This window comes from Pristiophorus japonicus, chromosome 12, assembly GCF_044704955.1.
Source record: "Pristiophorus japonicus isolate sPriJap1 chromosome 12, sPriJap1.hap1, whole genome shotgun sequence".
NCBI classification, from domain to species: Eukaryota; Metazoa; Chordata; class Chondrichthyes; family Pristiophoridae; genus Pristiophorus; species Pristiophorus japonicus.
The window spans coordinates 45,253,600-45,277,819 of NC_091988.1; the positions used below are offsets into that span (position 1 = coordinate 45,253,600).

The 24,220-nt window shown below is 43.6% G+C and overlaps 1 protein-coding gene across 1 annotated transcript in view; it reads right to left on the reverse strand.

The window, feature by feature from the left end:
* slc6a11b (solute carrier family 6 member 11b) overlaps nt 1-24,220 on the reverse strand; it is a 201,644-nt gene that overhangs the window by 1,927 nt on the left and 175,497 nt on the right. The window contains exons 9-14 of the mRNA XM_070895378.1: nt 23,167-23,291; nt 17,564-17,676; nt 8,975-9,112; nt 3,938-4,040; nt 1,870-1,970; nt 221-391 (exon numbers count right to left, since the gene is read on the reverse strand). Of these exons, the coding sequence (XP_070751479.1) occupies nt 221-391; nt 1,870-1,970; nt 3,938-4,040; nt 8,975-9,112; nt 17,564-17,676; nt 23,167-23,291 (751 nt within the window). The remainder of the gene's footprint in view (nt 1-220; nt 392-1,869; nt 1,971-3,937; nt 4,041-8,974; nt 9,113-17,563; nt 17,677-23,166; nt 23,292-24,220) is intronic.

Consider the following 24,220-nt stretch of genomic DNA (forward strand, 5'->3'; position numbering starts at 1 on the left):
ACCCAACACCAAGCTTATTGACTGTAAATGTAAAAGTATTTTTCTTATCATAATTTAAGTACAACAGTCTCAACTTTTAACATAAGACAAGATTCACAAAGGTGTTAAGTGATTGACGATTTGGCAAGGAGAAGCGCAGACAGCTCGCAACAAACAGCACTTAGCAGATGGCGAACAATTAAATTAAACTGATAATATTGAAATATCTGTTTGTAATTACCTCTAAAAAGGTTCCTTCCGTGTTCCATAGTTTGAAGATAAATCCCAGAGGTATGCAAATCATGGAAGAAAGAGCCAGGGCCCACCCTAGTGCATAACCCCAGTCTGGATACACGTATATGTTGTTATACTTGAGCGGTTTATATCTCACAATGAAGAAAATGAAAATCGCCTGAAAGAAGAACGTTTCAGTAACATTTAAAATAAATGTTTGCTTCAGATATTCTCAGGTGCTCATGCAAAATATCTTAAATTTGCTCCCCAAATATTTCACTTAGGCCGCAATTACACTGCACCACTACAAAACAGTTTTACAAAAGTAACAGTATAACATGGGAACATAAGAAATAGGAGTGGGATGTTTGGCTCCTCGAGCCTGCTCTGCCATTCAATACGATCATGGCTGATCTTTTACCTGAACTCCACTTTCCTGCACTATCCCCTTATCCCTTGAGTCCCTTAATATCTAAAAACCATCGATCTCTGTCTTGAATATACTCAATGACTGAGCATCCACAGCTCTCTGGGGTAGAGAATTCCAAAGATTCATAACCCCTTAAGTGAAGAAATTTCTCCTCATCTCAGTCCGAAATGGCTGACCCCTTATTTAGAGACTGTGACCCCTGGTTCTAGACTCCCCAGACAAGGGAAACCTCCTACCAGCATCTATCAAGCCCCTTAAGAATTTTATGTTTCAATGAGATCACTTCTCATTCTTTTAAACTCTAGAGAATATAGTGTCAATCTCTCCTCACAGGACAATCCCTTCATCCCAGGAATTAGTCAAACTATGGTGTCGGGTTCTGATCTGACTCCAAAATGCAGCGACGTTGGACTCCTTTGGGAAGGTTATTGCCCAATGCTTAGGCATGTAACCACATGCAGTATGATTCTAATCCAATGTTATGGCATGTTTGTGAAGTATTGCTTATAATAATTTGAGAAAGTAGATGTTCAAAATGTACTCTTCAGGAGTGGAATCGTACACACAATTTGCTGGCTGTGAGCTGCTCATCGAAATACCTATTAACTCATCCCTTTTCCGTGTGGAAGCAAGTCATCCTCGATACGAGGGTCCGCCAAATACTAATACTGCATTTTGCACCTACTGGTCTCATATACTGTTCTGACTAAAGGTCATTGACCTGAAACGTTAACTTTGTTTCTCTCTCCACAGATGCTGCCTGACCTGCTGAGTATTTCCAGCATTTTCTATTTATAACACCGATATCCATCATCCGCAGTATTTTGCTTTTGCACCAGCTTTCACAGTTTGCCCTGTTCCCTTCCTTTAAAAAAAATATCCAGTGGACGTATGTTTTAGCAATAAAAAAATAACAACCACGCTTATGTTGTTAAGAGGCAATTTTAAAACATACACACATGCATAAGTGAATACTATTATAAACAAAAATAGGAATACAAAAGAAGGATAATTGCATTGGGTACAGAAGTAAAATGAAGATTAAATCTTAGAGAAGATATTAAAACATTTGATGTGCAAATTATTACAATTAGGGGATGAAATATACTCATATTTAAAAAAATATTATTTGACATTGAAACCAATTTGTATAATTAATATTTTTGTTAACTGAAAGTAAAATAAAAGCAGTTGTAAAAAGGTACAGTAACAGTTTAAGAACTTACTGTACATATACCAGGCGTGATGAACATCCAGCACCATTTAATCAGAATGAATGGTCTATACCCAATCATGTCTTCAATGTTGTCATAGAATCGAGTACCCCCTGTGAACATGCGAGAGATTGGGAGGATATCAAGTATCACGCCGTGCATAAAACAGGCTGTGTCATTATCTGCATGATTTAATATTAATGCAGTATTTTACAATCATATTTGGTTTGTAATTTTTCTTGCAACCTGTGTGGGCTGTCACACTGTGGAAATATTTTATTTCACAGGAACTAAAATGAATGATTACATCCGTCTGTTGTGTATAGCTCGGGAGACATGCACACTAAGGAGACTGTGGATGTTTTCACAGTTGCTAAATTATAATGGATTAACGATTTTTTTTTTCTTTCCCCTAATTTAGCCTCACAAATATGTAGAAACCTTACATAGATACATGTCTTAACCCCAAGAACAGAGCAAATGACAGGAATAAAGTGACAGGGGCCGAAATCGCTCTTCGACGGGACGATAATTTGAATTAACTGAAGATTTATCACCTGGAGAGATGGGGCAGAGAATGGAGCGATATGCGGGAATTTGTATTTTGGGAAGCCTCCCGGTGTTCTCAGGCGCTGGTGGAGACGGGAATTGGGCAGAACAGAGTCGGGAGCGGGGCGTAAGGTGGGCGGTGTTATTTAGCGCTGTGCTGAGCATGTTGTGCCGCGTTGTGCTGACCTGTTGCAACGTCCTCCCCCTTCACTTAAAGTGAGGCCACAATGGCGCCCACTGGGCCACCAGGGATGAGTTCGGCTGGGCCAGCGACTCAAATAAAATGGCGACCACGGCAGTATGCCCTCCCCATTTAAGGGCGGCTGCAGCTCCCAGCCGCTTCACACCCCACCAAACTGTCGGGGATACCGACTGGCGCCGACTGCGCTCTCATGTGGCAATTCCCCCCAAAGGGCACAAAAGGAAGCGGTAACGGGCCATAAAAAAGGGGCAATTTCGGCTCCTCAATATCTTCTCCTTGATATATATTTTTATCTTATCTCCACCGTATTGCTGGCCAGCTGTAATGTACTCATGAATTCTTCACTCAGGAGCTATCCAGGGCGACAGAAAATAATGACAGTGACTTACAGTGAGGCTGTGAATAGGCTCTATAACTAAAATGGTCAGCCCTGTGTTTCTAGAGAAATACCAATTTTCTTAAGAGTAGAAAGACCTGCAATTTAACAAACCTATTTTTTTTAAATCTATTATTTGGAGCTAGGGAGATTTCAGTTCTGTCTAGACTCTAGACGTATTATTACAAAAACAATGTCTTTCTTTTCTCTCTCATGTAAACTAAAAGGCTTGAAAAATGTAGACTGTTTTGCAACAGCACCATCTACAGTTTCACTAGTGTGGCAGTCTCCCTACTTGTTAGTCTTTCCAGGTTTAAGAAAATAGGCAATTATGCCAGATGTAGAGGCACTATTATATATATTATTGTTGTTTTTATATGTAAATGTTAACAAGTGGCACTGTAGATCAGCATTAAGTTCTGTTTTTACAAAAGCTTTGCTGGTACCAATTCCTTCCGTCATCCCACCCACAATTAAAGCTTTGTATGTGCAGGTTTGTCCTATAGTATCAATGTCATATCAGCATCCTGTTACGATTAATTTATTACAAACTAATTTCTAACAAGTCTTTGATCAAGCGAAGAGAGCTACTTTCTTCCAGAAAGAACTCATTGTTTTGTAATGTATTTAATACGCACCGACACTATTATTTCCAAAGCAATACGCCAAGCTTTGGAGAGGAGTATATAATGAATGAAATATTTATTGTATTCAATGCTGACTCCTCTATCTCCAGTTATGAGACCTTTGACTTTTCTATTGGTGCATGGCAGACACAGATACAAAATATTATTATTCTTTCACATAACCAGAAATATCAGTGCCAATGAATGAGGTGCACATATCCTCTATCAGCTGATCAGTTTTATTTCGTCTCAGCTTTCAATAATCCACAGACTAAGCAGTAACCCATTGACAATGAGTGAATATAAAATGATTTATAAATGACATACCATAAGCCCAGCCTATACAAATGCACTCGAAAATGGCCACAAACAGAAGACACATGCCACTCGAAGCATACGCATCGAACAGCTGGAAAACGTACATTCCTCCCTTCCAACAGAAAGAAAACCGTTTAGCATTTCATTTCTCACAAAATGTTTACATTGTTTTGCTAACTGTACATCTGGAAATTGCTTTCACTATACATGATTCCTCTTTGAAGATATTTTAAGTCGATTGTTATCTAAACAGACATCACATAAACAAAATGGCAGTCAACCGTTAGCAAATAAATGTTAATCAATACAATAAATGTCAGTTCACAAGTTTGATCTTGTGTAGAATGGAAGAATTAACCAGCATCTGAGGAAAATGTACTCTCAATTATAACCCTCATGATTTCATAATAGCCAACTTATGTTAATTAGAAGAGCTGATGGGGTCAGGACGATTTTTATTCTGGGCGGAGATCAGGCAGGTGGCCGGTGGTTCAACGATGTTAGCGGGAGCCCCAATCGATTTTGTTCATCAGGTTTCATGTAAGTAAGAATACTGAGTTACCAGCGCTTTCGTGCTCCTCCTGGACCCACAAGAAAATTGTTAAAAGAATTTACCTGCCGTGTCTTGAGTGCGGCTTCCAGCAATCCCTTTAAGGAGCCCCTGGTTAGACCACTCCATGTTGAGTTCCACCTGGTGGGGGTTTGCGCAGTGCGCCCACAGCCGATTTGGATGCTAAAGTTGCATCTGGGTCCTATATAGGTCATAGGACCCTGATGTGTATAAATTAAGGAGGCGCCCAGCCATTCCGGGCAGGGGCACTGAATGCCTATTTCCCGGTCAGTTCCAAAACTGCGTTAGGCAGGATGTTAACGGTAATTGGGTGGTAAGTACTGCACAGTGATTTCGGTCCCACTACTGCCACGATCCCGTCAAAAAATGGGCCGATAATGAGACCAAAATCAAGCGCTCTGATTTCCCCTCAGTACCGCCCAGTTCACACTAAAAAACGGGGCAGCAGTGAGATGAATATGGGCCCCAGTAATTCAGTATGTTTACTTTTAAGGCCAGCTACTTAATTTGGCTAGCTTACTTTCTAAACTGCTCCTGTCCACTGTCATATCCACTTAGCCACTCCTGGAGGACACAGACACCTCTGTGGCTTCCAAATCTTACAGTGAACCTTGGACTAAGATGCAGCCCAAGAGACATGTTTCCAGTGTCATTGACAAACTATTACCTTTTTTTTCCTGTGGTAGCCCTTCCAGGGAGAATCTATTTAAGAGGAGTGGAGTATAATGTATTCTGTAGTAGAAAAAGTAATTTCTTTAGAATAAATGAATATTTTTGGACTCCTTAAAGAGCAACTTAGAATATGGTTAAACTAATTATAGCAGCTTGCTCATGCAACCTACTCCTCTTAATTCAAAGTTGATTAGTCAATTGTGTGAATTGTCAGGAGTAGACTGTGTACAAATGGTTAACACATTGCACAGTCCAATGTGAGTCTGGGCAGCAAAATTATTTCCTGTATTATAAACCTAAAAAACAGAATGTAATAGAAATCAACTTTGGCTTTAAAAATCTTAAATATAACAGATATAACCTTAAAAGTATCCACCTTCGAGTCTACAAACTTAAGTGGAATAGACTGCATTGGCAAGCAGGATAGATTGTTTGTCTCCACTGGGACTTCAGTGCACAACACAGGAGAGAGGCAAGTGCTTCGACATGACAAGGTCACTCTGTACAATGACCTCACAGTGCCTGTTTTTCAGGTGCTAAACGGCATCCTAAGCCTCCAATATGACAGGCAGGAAACAGACTCATTACCAGCTAGAAGTGCGCCGTCCTTCATACTGGTGTAGGCAAAAGATTTGGAGTTCAGGGCCATGCCTGAAACGGGCGTTAAGCCCATTTCCTATTCAAGTAAGCGGCCTAACAATTTTTGCAGCCCCCCCCCCCCCACCACCTGCAATACTGGGTTGACCTAGACGCAGTTGGCGCCATACTGGCTGCGTTCAGGAAAATCGGGCCTACCTGCGGCCCAACAGACAGTCCTTAAAATGATTGCTGCAGGCCACAATAAGTGTTTAAAATGTACTTACCCGAATGTGGAGCTGGGAGGAGCAGGACTGCCCCACCCAGCTCCATATTCAAAGCATGTGGTCCGCAGCCAGCCACTGTTCCCACCCCCGATCATGTTCCCAACCCCCTCCCCCCCCTGCTCCATCCCCCCCGCTCCACGCCCCACCCACCCACCCACCATAATCACTATCACAGCAACCCACGCCGATCCTGGACTCTGCCCTCCCCACCCTTCCTGATCAACATTACCCAGCCCATTCCAGCTACTACTAATTGCCCTTCCGATTGGATTTGCCACCCTCCCATTCCAATTGCCCCGACCCGATCATCCCCCACTTTTAAGGACTCACCCGAGGGCCACTGCTGGCTCCGCAGCAGCCCGATCTCCGATTCCTCTTTGCCAGAAAGCTGCCTGGGGACGTCCATCATGTGTCCGCAGCTCACTGGCTCGATGATAATCAGGCCCGAGGCCCAAGATTACGTGTGCCTTGGGCCTATCCATCCAGCTGCAGTCACGGTTCACTGCGTCCACTACACGCCCAATTTCTGGGCCAAACTGATTTTTTTATACCGCCTATCATCAGATTCTAATTTAGGAGCATTTTTTTTTCCATTTTCCTAAAATATATTTTTAAAATTAGTTTATGGTCATTTTGTGAAATAAAATAGTTTGTACTCTATGTAAGCCAAAGAAATTGTGTTAACAACACCAATTTGGAACTTGCCCATACTCAAGTGGTAGCTGAATTATTATTTTATTGTTATAAATAAAATGTTATAAAACACACTCAATAATAATGTTAGTTAAAATTATCCAATTAAAGTTAGTCCAGTTTATGCAGATTCTAGCTTGTAATTTTGATTTTCAGGAGCCCATTAAGATTTACCCATCATATTTCAGAATATAATTATCTTCACTGCTTTTCAAAATTAATTAATTGAAGTTGTTCCCATTCAACTTGTGTCCTGTCAATGGTCCAGTATCTTTGAAAAGAAAGCACAATTTGCTCCTTGTTTTGCATACAGTCAGTCCAAAAAGCAATTGTTTGTTTGCCATGTTACCAAGGATTCCAATCATGAGCACTGTTTTCCTGATCGTTTGTGCCACCACCTTCCAACAGCTGTTCCTTAGACTAGCTCTCTTATCTGTACTGATCCCGTGGATTTATCTTAGACCCTCCCCTAGATCCCTGATCTTGGTCCTTCTGTTTCACTCCCAGTGTTCCTCTCTCCTTTGGAGGTCTACTTGACCTGCTGGTGCACAATGCCAACATCTGAGGCCACCTCTATCGGTCTCCTGGATCAAACCATGCTGGCTCTTGGCCAACTCTCCACTCCTTCTTGGCTAGCTTTGGACTATTTTATATTGTCTCCTCCCTGTCCTGTGTTTATGACCAAGACAGCTCTTTCCTAATCTCTGCCAAGACTGTGTCATGTGAAATCCCTTTTTGTCTATTTGTGTGCACATTTTGGCTGATGTTAATGAGCCCGTTACTTCGATCTCCCTTTTTATTTCTCTTATCTTGGGCCCATCTCTCCTTTTTATCCCCTTCCTGTCACCCAGTGATGCCACCTTTCAATTCTCCCCAAAACCGTACCCCAAACCATCACTACTCCTCTGCCTTCCTGCTCTCCTGCCCCGTCCCAGGTTTGAAGCACCCTTGAATAAGCCCAGATCCACTTATCTTTTCTTTTCTTGGCATTCTGCAAAGAGCCAATTGAGGCACCCATCGCTGTCTCCTTTTTAGCAACAATGTCATCCACCTCATCCTCATCTCATACCACACTTCATGCCCAGCATACCCACTGGGGGCTAATATCACCAAACTCCTCGTTGTGAATAGGACCCTTGCATTCCTTGGCCTTAATATAGATGAATGCATTGACATCCTGGTTTTGGTTGAAGCATAGCTCAGGGGTGGCGACATTTAGTCCCATACTGAAGCATCATCACCTGGCTATACTTCCCACCACCAGCCCTGTCAAAACCACTGTGGTGATGGCGTAGGCCCTCTCACCAATTGAGTCTCCCCCCTTCCTCCTCTGGTACCTTCTCCACTTTTGACCACTTCACCTTATTCCATCCTACTTGCCTCTCCTTTAAAATCCTCAATGTCTATCACCACCACCCATGCCCCACACTGAGGTTCTCACTAAGATATCCTTCCAACTTTTGTCCTTTGAGCCTCTGCACTGTGACTTCTCATCCTCTGTGATTTCAATCTCAATCTCAGATCCTCTTTGCCCCTCTACTCTGAATTCACTGCCTTCCTGTCCTCCCTAAACCTCACCCATTATATAAACTTCCCTACCCATATTCATGGGCACCTCCTCAAACTTGTGCCATTTCCCACCCTTTTCTCATTATTGGTGACCGTGTCTTCAACTGTCTCGGCTCCACGTTCTGGATTTCTCTACCTAAGACTCTCAGCCTCTCCAGCTCCATCTTCTCTTTTAAGACCCTTCTTAAAACCTACTTCTTTGACCAAGCTGCTGGGCTCACCTAATATCTCCTTCTTTATCTCTGTGTCCTTTTATTTCTGATTATGTCTCGGTGAATAATTTTTCTACCTTAAAGGTACTATATAAATGTAAATTGCTGCAGTTGTTGTTTCATATCCAATTTAAAATGTAAATTGTTACTTTAATTGTTATGACCTGTAAATAATTATAGAATCATAGAAAAATTATGACACAGAAGCAGGCCATTCGGCCCATTGTTTCTGTGCCGGTCAAGAAAGAGCTACCCAGCCTAATCCCACCTTCCAGCACTAGGTCCGTAGCCCTGTTGGTCACGGCTCTTTAAGTGCACTTCCAAATGTGATGAGGGTTTCTGCCTCTAACACCCTTTCAGGCAGTGAGTTCCAGACCCCCAATTTTAAGCTAATTCTCTTTGACATATTAATCCAGTCTTGTATGCATCCAAAAAATGTACAAAAGCTTTAGTTTAATTATCTTACCTCTGTTACCATTATTAATCCAATCAAGTATGATGCAATTGCGATAACACAAATCAGCTGTTCTCTTCTGTACCCTCTGCGGAACACCTTAGGATACATGTCTATTATAGCTGTCACCAGACTTTCCATACAGACAAACTGCAAGGAAAATGTTGAAATTCATGGTTCATATTTCATATGTATATTTATGTAAAGAATATTAGAAAGCCCTAACAAACTTTTCATCTATTTATACCACAACTCTGAGCAATTCTTCCTTGAGTTTAGAAAGTTGAGGGGTGATCTAGTCGATGTGCTATATAAAATGATAAAGGGATTCTATAGAGTAGACACAGAGAAATTACTTTCTCTGGGGAAGGAATCCAAAACAAGGGGACACAATCTTAAAAATAGAGCTCGGCCAATTAGACAGAAATTAGGAAAAATAATTCATACAAAGTGTAGTGGAAGTCTGGAACTCACTCCCCCAAAATGTTGTAGATGCTACGTCAATTAACATTTTTAAGACTGAGATTGATAGCTTTTTGTTAGGCAAGGTTATCGAGAGAAATGGAATAAAGGCAGGTAAATGGGGTTGCGGTTCAGATCAGCCATAATCGAATAGAATGACAGAGCAGGCTCAAGGGGCTGTATGGCCTACTCTCTGTTCCTATGTTCCATCCTCAAATGAGATCACAGAAATTAAAGTTTTTGATAGACCTTGTTAAATCATGAGAATAAGGGGAGAAACCCGACATTACTCAGCTGAAAGTTTTCTATCTCACAACATGGGTTCAACGGCCATTACTGTGTACCTGTTCATCTACTAGGAGCAGGAGCAGAGTTATTTAGTTAGGATCTCCTGTGCCGAGTGGAACATGAGAGGCAACCCAGTTTTTCCAGTGGTCTGTCCAGAACAAGATATTAGACTTCATCGGAATATTATCTTGCCTTACATCCAGCAGATCATGGTTCTCCACAGTTGATGTTTAAATTTGCAAGTCTGTAACAATTTTGTTTTGTCTCTGGTATTTCCATAACAAAAGATATTTTGACATGGACAGGTCATTAACATGACACACAACACCAGGAGGACTGGTGGACTACATTTAGTCTGGCTCAGGGGTATCAAATGTATGGGACATGGAACATCTGGCCTATGGACATACCATGAATGTTCGAGTTAGGAGTGTGCAAGGAAAATCTTCTGGAAAGTTGCAGACTATTTTTGAGTGGGCGCACTGAATGGGGGGAAAGATTTGGAGATGAAACCAGTCATAGAGACTGACAGATGCAAAAAGCAGAAAGGGCATTCAGAGATGCCGAAGAGAAGCCAACGGTAATTGATCTGGAATAGCAGCGGCAGGTTGACTCAATGGATGAGGATCAGGAGGGCAAGAACAGAAGGGAGACTTTGCATGGGCTGGTAGAAACACAGCTAATTAATGAAACTGGCCAATTATTGTATTATTAATTAATTACTGTCAACAGCTCATTGGCACTTAACACTCTTCCAAAAAGGAGTTCTTTAAATTCATATAATCATCTCAGCAATTTTAAAACAAATTAGTCAATGCTGTACATGGCTACCAACATGACATCGGCATATTAATCACTCAATAATTCAGCAATTCAATAAGTTAGTTCTTAAATTCAGCCAACAGCTTCATAGTTATTGTTTAAATAGTTGACTAATTATTTTTAAATGTGAAAGACAAATATATACCAAAAAAATAAATACAAGAGATAAAAGCTGTCTCCAAAATGGAGAAATTAAAACCGAAAAATTAAAATGGAGATAAGGAAGAAAACAGACTGTACAAACTCAACAGGGAAAGGACATTCTGTGTCGGGGGAGGGACGTGGAATAAATATATATATTAAAAAATGTTCAAATGGGTAACATCTGTGAAATATAAAAATAGAATAATTGAAGACGTGTGAAAATTATAATCAAATTAAGGATTATTATCGAGGAGCTAATATGGTTTGCTGAATGTGAGCCTCACCAAGTGCCAGTATTTTGGATCAGGCCCATCATATAAAATGAGTTTGACACCCCTGATCTGGCTCCCACTTTCCGACCTGTCTGGCTAGCATGGCCCTGTCAGGAGTTATACTCCTGTCTGCCTAGGATCTTTCGGGGTCATAGGTGAACACAAATTTTCCATGACATAAAGGTACAGTCCCTAGGGAAGACAGGAGGAAAGGATCGCCTGGGAATATGGAAGGAAAGGAAGCTGCGGCACTAGCAGAATAAATTGCCTCAGGCAGTGGATCTAACAGGGAGCAACTTAGATTCCACGGAGGGGAGGGGGCTGAGCCTGATTTACACAGACCTCCAGCACAGTCAGCCACCCACACCAAGGCGCCGAACAGCTCGAGTCTCTTCGCAGGGAGCACGTGGAAGCCAAGCGCAAACAGCGGAAGGAGCGCATGACAACCCAAGCACCCCATCCACCCGTCCCTTCAACCACTGTCTGCCCCACCTGTGACAGAGACTGTAGGTCCCACATTGGTTTCATCAGTCACCTGAGAACTCATAGTATGGAAGCAAGTCATCCTCGACTCCGAGGGACTGCCTGAGAGAAGGGACTACTAGTGGCAGTGAAAGACACCACAAACCCCAACTTTAATGTCACAAAGGTTCTTCCAGACACCCACAAGGAACATCACAGGTCTCAGGGCTAGATTTTACACTTTTATGCAGATCGCCCAAAAATGGGCGTTATTTCCGGTGTGGGCGGTAAAAATGGATTTTCAGATCGCCGGTTTGTCGCATATTACCAAAGCCCCTAGACTACATTTTTGAAATTGGGCATTACCACGAGCGATATGAAATGGGCGTTGGCGTTAAATCTCTCTGACCGTCTGCCGTAAAGTGTCGCTGTCCTTACCAATGGCATGACAATGCTCGTTTCCCGCGATTCAGGAGGTCAGGGGTCATCATTACATGCACAGAAGAGGAGACAGAGAGAGAGGGAGCAGAGAGGGACTGAAAGCGTGTGTGGCTGTGGTGTGTGCTTGTTTGGCTGTTGTGGGAGGCACGAAGGAGAGTCACCAGCAGCAAAAAGCCTACTAAGCACCAAGAACATAGATGGCACCGAGTTTTTGTTCAATAATATGGAAGGGATGGAGGAGGCCCTGGAGCTGATAACGAGGAACACTGGTGGCAGGGGGCTCCCAGTGGTCCCGGAGCGCGGCACTGCACGCCCAATGACACGAGAGCCAGGAGCAACATCTTGCTTCTGGCTTGGCGCATACTCCCAACTTGGGACTGTTCTCTCCCGTATCCGTCCAAGCAATGGTTCGGCTGTCATCTCCCCCCAATGAAGCATTGCCTGAGGAGCCCCTCGGCCAGGCGGCTTGGAGTCAGGAGGGGAAGGGGTAGAGGTGGGAAGGAGAAGTTGGGGGGGGGAAGGGTTGGTTTTTATAGAAATACTTATGATTTCAGACAAATGTTCGGTTTAAATGTTTTTTATTTAACAAAATCTTGCTGTGCATTGGCTCAGATAGCTGCACCATTACACACTGGTGATTCCTTAACATCAAAGGATATAATTACACTTAACTTCAATCAACTTAAACTTTAACTGTCACCAAGTGATGCCCACCATTGATGTATGACCTGCACACCCAACAGTGTGTCAGCCTTGTAAATACCACCAATATTCTGTCATGGCAAAGTGCTCATTTATGAGCTCCTGACGTAAGAGTCTTGCAGCTATCATGCGGTCTACAGGGGAACGGGTGCATGGCTTCAGCGTCAGCCTGATTGTCTGGCCCAATGTCAACGTCCACCTCCTCATCCTCCTCTTCCTCTCTCTGGTGAGGTGGACTGTCAGACCAATCAGGCAATTCTTGTCCCCTCCTGATAGCCAAGTTGTGCAGCATGGAGCACACCACCACAAATTGAGCTACGTGCTCAGGGTCGCCTCCTGAGTGGTCCAGGCATCTAAAGCGCTGCTTCAGCACTCCAATGGTTTTCTCAACGATTTTGCAAGTGGCTCTGTGGCTCTCATTGTATCGCCTCTCGGCTCTGGTGTAGGTGTCACACGGGGGGGGGAGACCGGGGGGGGCGGTCATCAGCCAGGTGGTGAGGCCATATCCTTTGTCACCAAGCATCCAGCATTGACCTTGTGGCTGATTGTTAAACAAGTCAGATACAGTGCTCTCATGCAAGATGTGAGCATCATGGATGCTGCCCGGAAATTTAGCATTCACTGCCATAATAACTTGCTGGTGGTCGACAATGAGTTGCACGTTCAGTGAGTGGAATCCCTTGCAGTTCCTGAAAACCTCAGCATCCTGAAATGGTGCCTGCATCGCGATGTGCGTATCGTCTATTGCTCCCTGCACCTTGGGGAAGTTAACAATTTGGTAGAATCCTAGAGCCCGCTCAGTCTGAGGCTCCCTGGGCATAGAGAAGCTGATAAAGTCCATCCTGCGTGCACATAGGGCTTCAGTGACCTGTCTAATGCAGCAATGTGTGGCATGCTGAGATATACCGCAAATATCGCCAGCTGAGGCCTGAAAAGAACCCGATGCGTAGAACGACAGTGCCGCAGTGACTTTGACCTCGACGGACAATGCAGTACTGATGGTGCTGGCAGGCTGCAGATCTCCCCTTATGAGCTGGCATACCTCAATGATAACCTCTTTGTGGAAGCGCAGTCTCAGAAGGCAGATGGTGTCAGGCAAGTTGAGGTAATATCGCTTGTTCCCGTACTTGCGGGGGTTGTAACGTCTGGTCTTCCTCATCAGTCTGGCATGTCTTACCTTGGGCACATAATGCTGTGGAATGTACCCTCTGCCATATCGAGTCTGCAGCATGTAATTGGTCATCAAGAGTGGGTGAGAAAGGACAGGCCCCATTCCAATAGCTATTTTCCACCAATTGGTACAAAGAATGAATGTCCCGATGAAGACACCTATTAAATTTCAATCGTCCACAGTATGATAAAGATATTTGTTCAGATTTCCACATCACCTCCAAAGACCTCCAGAGTACTTCCGAACTCCCCCGAGGTTGAAGCAGAGTAGCCTTTCAAATGATGCGACATGTGATTTAGAACATGGCGTCCATACCGCTGTAAGTAGTTCCGGTTAGTTCCACTTTTTCCTGGCGTTTTTTTGGGCGAGCGATATTGTAGGCGAGATGTGTGCGAGTTGGTGAAAATGAAGCCTGGCGATCTCCTGTGCGTTAGTTTCGGCAAATGTGATCTTTATGACAAAATAAAGTGGGCGGTTGGTATTATTAAATCTCGGTGTTAATTACGTGCGGAAAGTAACGCTGGGCGATATTATGGGTGTTGGTTTCGCCCATTTTGATGATTCCGCCCAAAAAATGTGGGCAGGCAGTATTATTTTTTCCTGGCGTTACACACATGGGGAAAGTATCGCTCGGTGATAAGTGTCCGAAAAATGGGCGTCAGTTTCCATTTTGTGCCTAAATGGGCAATATTTGGGCATTATATGTCATTTCAGCGGTAAAATGGATGTTAAGTGGGCGTTAGGCATGCAAAAAAAGTGTAAAATCTAGCCCATAGTCATTTCTCACTGCACAAAGGAGGTAACCAAAGCTGTGTTTTGCGACAATGCAACCTGCATAAAGTTCAGCAGCAAATGAAAAGGTGATTATACCAAATTAGTGGTCCCTCCATAGTAAAGAAATCAGTGACTGTACACAGGTAGCTATTTGTGCATCTACCCTACGTATACCTAAATAGGGGAGATGTGAGGTCCCTGTTACAAATATCCTGCATGCTTCCTGGGAGCATGATGCTTCCTTTCTCAGGCTATCAAACGTGACAAGCTTTTTGAGGAAGGAAGAAAAGAAGACTGATTCCTCAGTGCAGACAACCATGATGGATAACAGCTCTGCATAGATCCCACGCTCAACAGAGGACAGATAAAACGAGGCACAAGGACATCCTTGAAGGCTGTCATTGAGCAGATAGCTGGAGTGTGAAAGCAACAATGCAGATGACATTCCAGTCAGCCAGAGGCAAAGGTAGAGGGAGGGGAAGGAAGCAGTTTACAATATAACCCAGAAAAGGTCCGCAAAGTCGTAACAGTATGCGGCAATGCTGAACAATATTGCCATTGTCACCGGCTTCACCATATACCTGGATAAGCAGCAACAGCACACAATAGCAGATCAGGAGGATGATGGTCTGGAGTAGCTACCAGCCACTTTGGGCAGGGTTGTGAGGGTGTCATTGCTCAGTTCTTCTGCAACTGGTCACTATTACTTTTGATTGCACATATTTACAATCACAGAACTGCTAATTGCTTTCGTTTTTGCTAAGAAAGGCATACATTCTGCTTGTTTTACCAGCCCTTTCTTTTCTATGGAATAAGAGAATGAGAGAGAGCAAATACATTGCAAGGGTAAGGCCTCTATTCAGTGTTTCTGGTGTTTGCATTCGCTGTGTTTTCTTCTTGTATTTATTCAATGTGATGCACGGAATTCATGAATTGTGAATTACATAAGCCTTGGGTATGTGTCCTACTCAAAAATGCTCCCATGAGAGAGTACAGGTGTGTGTGGCTGTCTGGATAACTTTTGCATCAGGACAAAGAGGATCTGTGACTTTATTTGTAACTGACCATGATGTGTGTTTGGGGGGGGGGGGGGGGGGGTGGTGTGGAAGTGATCATTGCTTTTGGAAGCCACGCCTTCAGTTGCCTGCGCATTGCTACATAATGGCATTAAAATGTCACTGACATGAGTCGTAGCTGACTGCTCCACTCGTGTCACTGCTGGAGGTCACCTCTTCATGATGTCCACTGATTTGTCCGCGTGTAGAACACAGGGGAGGCCAAAATTGCCTGCTCTCCTATTGGGGGTGGTAAATTTCCGGCTGGGACTTTTATTGCCCGACCCAGAAGTACCTCCCCCGATGCAGAATTGGGCACGTCCGCCCTTCCAAGGAGGCGGATCGCTGTCTCCGGTGCTTGACATCCTTCGAGGGGCGCTGACACGCTACAATGCCCTTCATTTAAAGGGTGGGGGGGCGATGCGCACTCTGCAGGCCCTTTGGTGGCCGCCATCTTAAACATTCACCCCCTCCAACGTAACCTGGCTGCAGTGTGTACAATCTACAAGATGCACTGCAGTAACTCACCAAGGCATCTTCAGCAGCACTTCCCAAACCCATGTTCTCTACCATCTAGAAGGACAAGGGCAGCAGGTGCATGAGATCATCATCACCTCCACATTCCCCTCCAAGTCACACACCATCCTTACTTGGAAATATATTGCCGTTCCTTCATCGTCGCTGTGTCAAATGCCTGGAACTCCCTCCCTAACAGCACTGTGGGAGTACTTTCACCACAGAGACTGTAGTGCTTCAAGAAGGCGGCTCACCTCCATCTTCTCAAGGGCACATAGGGATGGGCAATAAATGCTGGCCTTGCCAGCGACGCCCACATCCCATGAACGAATAAAAAAAAAACGGCTGACCCCTTATTCTGAGACTGACTCCGAGTTCTAGACTCTCCAGCCAGGGGAAACATCCTCCCAGCATCTAGCCTGTCAAGCTCTTTAAGAATTTTATGTGTTTCAATTAGCTTAAACCAATTACTCTTACAATTGTTTCTTTGGCTCCAAGGGCAGTTGGCCCCTGGAATCAAATGACAATTGTTTCCTCTGGGATCGATTGCCATTTGAATTTTTCATTGCCATGCCCGCACGTAGGCACTTAGACCTGCATGCAGCTGGCATAGGAGTGTCTGTCAAGGGAAGCCCAGGAATGCTTCCAGACACACTCCCAAAATGAAATCAGGCTGCAGGGTGTGCAGGCACAAGAGGTGCCTATACCCCTACTGCTTTCCATGTGCGGAAAAAAAACAGAGACTGATTCTGCCCCCAATATCTGGTCCCTTCACTACCACTGCACCTAACCTCTAACCCAAGAGGATGCCGAAATTCTAAACCTATTTCCGAACCAATCTGCTTCTCCGGCCACTTTGCTTTCCCTTCTATCTCTGAGCATGCACTGTATCAGGTTGTTTGAGAAAGGTTCTTTACATCATTTAGATTCTGGTCAACAACAAAAAAACAGCCACATTTTCAGTTGAACAGTCATCATTGTTTGCACTGAAAATGTTATTGAGATCCATGGATTTCCGAAAATGGGCACAAGGGGCATCAGCTTAGTTTGGATCTTTGGCCTCTTACTTATACATGAGCTTTTTTTGCAATCATCAGTCAAAATGACAAACACAAAGAGCACCCATTCTACGAGGGAACCTTTATAAGTTTTGATAGGGACAGCCTGAATTGTCTTGGTAATTAATTTATTATTAAATGTATTATGTAGAAGTTGTTTGAGTTTTTAATTTTAACGATTTGGTGATTCCCGAGTTAAAATGAGTTATTTTAGAGTTACCTTGCAACAAAAAAAAATCAATCTGAAATTACATCTGAAAATTCATGGAGCCACAAATAAGCTGTGCTGCCGGTGAGGTACACTGTCAACAAGTGTGATTGATGGCTGATTGTAAAGTCCGACAGCACCACAGCTCTTATTCCAGCTCAATTACATGGTTTGCCAAAACACATGTACATTCCTTAAAGTGAAATCGTTTTCATGTTTATTTTACCTGACTGTCCAGTCCAAGGAAAATGAGCATCAAAAAGAATAGAACAGCCCATAATGGTGCAAGAGGCATCATAGTGACAGCTTTCGGATAAGCAATGAATGTCAGCCCAGGACCTAAAGATAAACATGAAAATGTTAATAATGATATCAGATATTTCCAGAATCGAGGCAACTTTTGAGGCACCCACACATCTTTCAAGTCTCACTAATTCTGAAGGATAGTGCCAGTAAGTTAAAATCATATGGTAAAGACATAAACAGGTGATCAAATCGATAGGACATGGTTTGTTCACCTTCAGTGCTTTCAGTTTCCCTTCTCGTGTTTGATCCTTCCCTTTTGTTCTCTGGTCCCCCACCTCCCCCTTTCCCTGCCTCTGTACCTGCTTAAAACCTGTTACATCTCTAACTTTTTCCAGTTCTGATGAAAGGTCATCGACCTGAAACATTAACCCTGTTTCTCGCTCCACAGATGCTGCTTGATCTGCTGAGTATTTCCAACATTTTCTGTTTTTATTTCAGATTTCCAGCAGTATTGTGGCTTTCAGATAGGGCATGGCTATTGGATTCTGCTTCTTAATGATCAGATTTCATTTAATGCACATTACTTGCCAAAATACAGATTTCCTTTCTACTTTGAAGGAGACTGGGGGACAAACAGTTAAGAGAGTAACAATGCTTGGCCAGTTCACCTCATTCTCTAATAACTTCACTGCATGTTTTAACAATATTTTTATTATCCACATATAGATTTATGTCTATGCAGACCGCATCTGGGCACAGTGAACAGCAGGGCATGGCACCAAGCCAGAGAAGAACACTGGTTCAGACCTCCAAACCCTCCTCAATGACATCAAAATCAGGAGGCACTGACTGCTGGGTGTAAGTGCCTCAGGGTGGCACAACAATGCTAGAAAAAGTTCAGTGACCTCACCAGAGTCATCAAGGTAACACACTGGGATGCTCTCCTTTTCTCCCTTGCCCACTTTGGGCACCAGCATATTCTTCACTCTCTTAAAGCAACACTTCCACAACAAACCCTTCACATAGCACTCTGGCTAAGGCTGACTCTAATTCCATATCCTGTACTATGGCTGCACAGCTCCTCTAACACTGAGAACTGGCATGCAGAACCCTAAAGTTCCTTCCTCCACTTTAATAGGCTGATACTCCAACATCTCTTACTTTACCTTTCCCATGCCACTTGCCACACACTCCTCAACTGCTAACCTTACCCTCATTTTCTTTATCTTCTTCCAGGGCAAATTGGCATACAGTGCCCAGCAAAGGTCGGCTCTTGGAGGGAGCATCCCCACATTTAACCTCCTCGACCCCAGCGAACAAAGCCAATGCAGTTTGTGGGCACTCATTTGGCTCTTGCTGTCAGAGATGGTGAGGTTGGCCTGTGACTGAGCACCTGCACTGCGCCCTGGCATTCCTGTGAAGCTTATTTTGACCTTGCTACTGCCCCATTCCCACTAAAAAACAGGGCGGCAGAGAAAGATAAATCCTGGCCTATGTCTTCACAAGGTCAGTGCAATGGTCACTTCTACCAATGCTACCATGGACAGGCATTCAAGACTCATTTTCAATTCTTGTATATACCTCCCTATGTAAAATTATTCTTGATTAACCTTTGTCCAGCCAAAAAAGGATTTTGCAATGGAGTTGGGTTTTTACTGCAAATTCCTGTGAACACATTTTAGGATACAAACAAGACTCAGAGTAATAGTACAGACGGACAAAAATCCATTACCGCCTTGTTGAGGCCAGTTCGTTAGATATATTCAAAAGGAAGTAAGATGTGGCCCTTTCGGCTAAAGGGATCAAGGGGTGTGGAGAGAAAGCAGGAATGGGGTACTGAAGTTGCATGATCAGCCATGATCATATTGAATGGTGGTGCAGGCTCGAACGGCCGAATGGCCTACTCCTGTACCTATTTTCTATGTTTTTACTGATGGCTTCCTATTTACTCAGATCGGCCTTCTTTGTCAACATTTGCATATAGAGGAAAATATGGATCCTTATTACATTAATGATGTATTGCTCAGTTATATCTATCCATATTCATCTGCCTTAAATATGTAGTTTGGCAGAATTTAGTACAGCATACTTCCTTTTCAATAATAAACAACGGTGGAAATAATTTTATTTGACATTCCCAAATAAAGGACACAGAACTGAGCTATTTTATTCTTTTCTTTTAAATTCAGTCTCAGCTCTTAATAAGGAGGCTGTAAACCCTCATATGTGGCTTCCATGGAAACTGGATTTTTTTACTGGTTGGTGTGCTCATGGTAAACACGATTCCTCAGTGCTGCCACTGGATGGTGCAACACTTTGACTTGTGAATATGAAGCTGTTAAAAGCTTTATCCGCTCAGCTTTTCTCCAGCTTCTTGGGACTGTGTTATTTTTCCAGCTTAAATGAAGCTGAAATGCAGATAAAACAACTGCCCAGGTTTACAACCAGCCCTTGATCATCTCCCAACTTCTTTCTGCTGCTTTTCCACAACGTTATAGAGCCTCGGCTTCTCTCTGTGCTACTTCCTCTGACCTCCAGCACTCCAATCTCTCCTCAGCCTTGCAGAATGAATCAAAGACATGACCAAAGAAAAAAAAACAGGACCAGAAAGAAAATGATTTAAGAAAACGAAAGGGAATAAAGGAATGTTTAAAAAATAAAGTAAACAAGACAAATGGAACAATGTTTTAAAAATCTGGCAACAGAAAAATTAAAGAAGGCAAGACAAATAAACAAAATTTTATGAGGAAAAAAACAATAAATTGGAGAGTGGACAGGGGGGGGAGCTGCTGTACAATTAGTAAAAAAAAAACTCAGAAAGTCCACAAGAATAGCTGGAATACACACTGGTACACTAGTATGTGTTTGAGGTTAGGTTAAGCCACATTGTTGGGGCAGTGTAGGCAGATCTCTGCTCTGCACCAGATCTGTGGTAGTGCTTGAGGCTGGAGAGGAAGAGTGGGACTCTATTCCATTTTCTAATGCCTCATCATGATGAGCAAAAACTGCCGAATCTAGTAATTTAACCAGCATAATGTCTCCTAGATCCAGCTTCAGGTTGTGGAATATTCCTACTGCTGATGCCAGGCTAACCAGGAAGGGAACATTGCCCTGCAGCCTATGAGAGATTAATTTTGATATAAGCTGTATCGGTTACCCTAGAAATAAACCATTAAACTCCCAATTAGGTGGCAAGTTAAAGCTTTAAGTATCATTTGGACATCCCTGCTGTTCCCCAACATTTTTCTCTAGTTTCTAAAACAAAAGCAAAATATTGCAGATGCTGGAAGTGTACGAGTTCTGATGAAAGTTCATCGACCTGAAATGTTATCTCTCTCCACAGAAGCTGGCTGACCTGCTGAGTGTTTCCAGCACATTCTGTTTTTAATCCCCAGTTTGTAACTCAGTCTTGTGTTGACAGTTCCACACATTGGACTCAATTTTCGCCACCAGTGGGCACGGTTTTTTGGCATCCACTGATTTTTTTGGGGCAATCTTGATTCCGCAACTTTCTTCAAAGTTTGTACACCGGCGGATTTTTTGTACGCAAGATTTTTTGGCGCAGGTCTGGGTGAAAATTGATTTCCGTGCCGTTTTGGCCATTTAAGCGATTTTCCCCAACACCGATATTTTTAAGGACGGCTCAGAGTGGCCTTAAGTACCGATCAGAAAAACCCTACGTTAGTTAAGGAAATCGGTACTCAGGTCTGTATTGGAACTGTTTCTTTGCAGTTTAGTTTTGCTCATAAAGATAGTTCATAATGATCATATTTAGTATGTTCCTTGCATCTCTTTACATTAAAGATTACTTACTTGTTCTAGTGTTGCCCCCCCCACCCCCCCACCCCCCGCTCCTGATCCTGCTGCAACCCCAGGCCCAATGGCTCTCCTCATGCAACTCTGGGCCTAATGGCCTCTCTCACCAATCCCGATCCTGCTGCAACCCTGGGCTGAATGCCCCCCCCCGCCCCAATCCCGGTCCCGTTTCAATCCCTCCCCTCCGGGTCCTGCTGCAACCCCGGGCTAAATGCCCCCCCCCCCCCCCGCGTCTGCAAGCCCTGGCCGTGGAACTTCAACTCGCAGGTGGATGGAGCTTCAGCCCTCAGTGTGTCTCTCGTTACCCTGGCAACCTCCCTCAGTGTGTCTCTTGTTACTCTGGCAACCTCAGTTTTTGGCGCAGACTTGAAGCCCCATCCCCAGATTTATCTTTGGGTACCGCAGCGCCAAAATGAAATTTTACTTTGCCGAAAGTTCCAACTTTTTTTTCGGGCGCAATTGGCCACAAAAAAAAAATCGGCTGTTAATCCACCTGGGAGCCAAAAATCGGTAAAAGAGGTAAATTGAGTCCATTCTCTCTCAGGGCCCAAAAACAAAGTCAGGACTAGCCCTGCTCAGCAGATACTCAATCTTTTCTCATCAGGTCACAGAGCATCACTGATAGTTTTGTGGAACTTTACAGTTTGAATTATCCTTCTCCCCAAGGGGAGAAGACAAGGGAACGAAAATAAAGACAATGGAGTAGCAATTAACCTGCACAGGAGTGCAAAATGGGGGATTTTGCATTGAAGTCAATGGGACTGAATATTGAGTGGGGACTATAACGGGCAGTCGATTCAATACCACCCATGTTACACTGTGGCCTGAGATGAAGTTTTACCCCTTACTCTCTAAGAGACACTGGCTAAAAGTTCATTATAGCCCAGTTTGAGGCGGTGACATCGCCTGGTCGCTAACTTTAGCGCCGGGCGATGTTTAGCGCCTCCAACTGGGATATTGATTTTTAGTGCCCCAAGAGGGGAGTGGAGCACTAAGGGAAGTGTTCCACACCCCTTTTAGGGCGCTAACTCTGATTCTTGGGGCGCTTTCGCGGGAGCGCTGCTGAAGTTCTGGCGCTAGGAAACCAGCATCCTAGGGCCTAAAGGGGAGATCAGCTGAACCGCCCGAAAACTGAAAGAAAATGGAGATTAGTCACAGTGTTGAATATCTAAGAGAGATACATTAGTACAAAAAAATTCTATTTTAACCACCCACCTGCCCCGGCAGCTTCTTCGGGATGCCTGCTTTCCCTGTAGGAATTAGCGGCAGGCGCTACAGCAGGCGAGAGCATTCAATTTTGTGACCGTGGCGATAAGGCGGTGTTGCACATTCATTAACGTCACGAAGTGGGTGGCGCTAGAAGTTCACGGGAGGCGCTGCTCGCACGACACATGGTCGCTAAGCCATTTCTGAGCCTTTACTGTCCCGCCTGGGCGCTAACCAACTGAATTTCTAGCCCAGGATACTCGTGAAGAATGCATGCAATGATGTTGAGGTAGAAAGCAATGGTGTGCTCAAATCTGCAGATGAGGTCCTTACTACTAGGGGGATCAAGGGGTATGGCGAGAAAGCAGGAATGGGGTACTGAAGTTGAATGTTCAGCCATGAACTCATTGAATGGCGGTGCAGGCTAGAAGGGCCGAATGGCCTACTCCTGCACCTATTTTCTATGTTTCTATGTTTCTATGACATTATCTGGTTTCTCATGTTTGAATCAGTTCACTTGCTTTGTATCATTCACAATTTACCCGATTGCTTGCGACCCACCTGATTCAGCTACTTCTGCTATCGGCACTCCTTGTTCATAAGCCATGAATCCTAATACAGAGAAAATAGCAAAACCAGCAATAAAGCTGGTGCCACTGTTGAGGCAGCAGAGCATTATGCAATCCCTGCAAAAGAGCAACAACATTTACTTAATGCTCAAAACAGCTTTTGCGTTTAATAAACATTTGACATTTAACTAGAAAACTGCTCAGTTAATATTCAGCGTGATTACTATATTGAATGCACCTTTAAACAGAAGGTTATCAGCTTTAACTCCAACAAATAAAAGCATTGTTTCTGTCACATCAAAATCAGGAAGAGTTCATACTAGTCATCTCTACTGTGATAAGAACGTAAGAACATAAGAATTAAGAGCAGGAGTAGGTCATACGGCCCCTCGAGCCTGCTCCGCCATTCAATAAGATCATGGGTGATCTTCGACTTCAACACTTTCCCGCCAATCTCCATATCCCTTGATTTCCCGAGAGTCCAAAAATCTATCTCAGCCTTGAATATATTCAACAACTCAGCATTCACAGCCATTTGGGGTAGAGATCAGTGCTGGGACCCCAACTATTTACAATCTATATTAACGACTTGGAAGAAGGGACTGAGTATAAAGTAGCCAAGTTTGCTGACGATACAAAGATGGGAGGAAAAGCATGTGTGAGGAGGACACAAAAAATCTGCAAAAGGACATAGACAGGCTAAGTGAGTGGGCAAAAATTTGACAGCTGGAGTATAATGTTGGAAAGTGAGGTTATGCACTTTGGCAGAAAAAAAATCAAAGAGCAGGTTATTATTTAAATGGAGAAAGATTGCAAAGTACTGCAGTAAAGCGGAACCTGGGGGTACTTGTGCATGAAACACAAAAGGTTAGTATGCAGGTACAGCAAGTGATCAGGAAGGCCATTGGAATCTTGGCCTTTATTGCAAAGGGGATGGAGTATAAAAGCAGGGAAGTCTTGCTACAGTTGTACAGGGTATTGGTGAGGCCACACCTGGAATACTGTGTGCAGTTTTAGTTTCCATATTTACGAAAGGATATACTTGC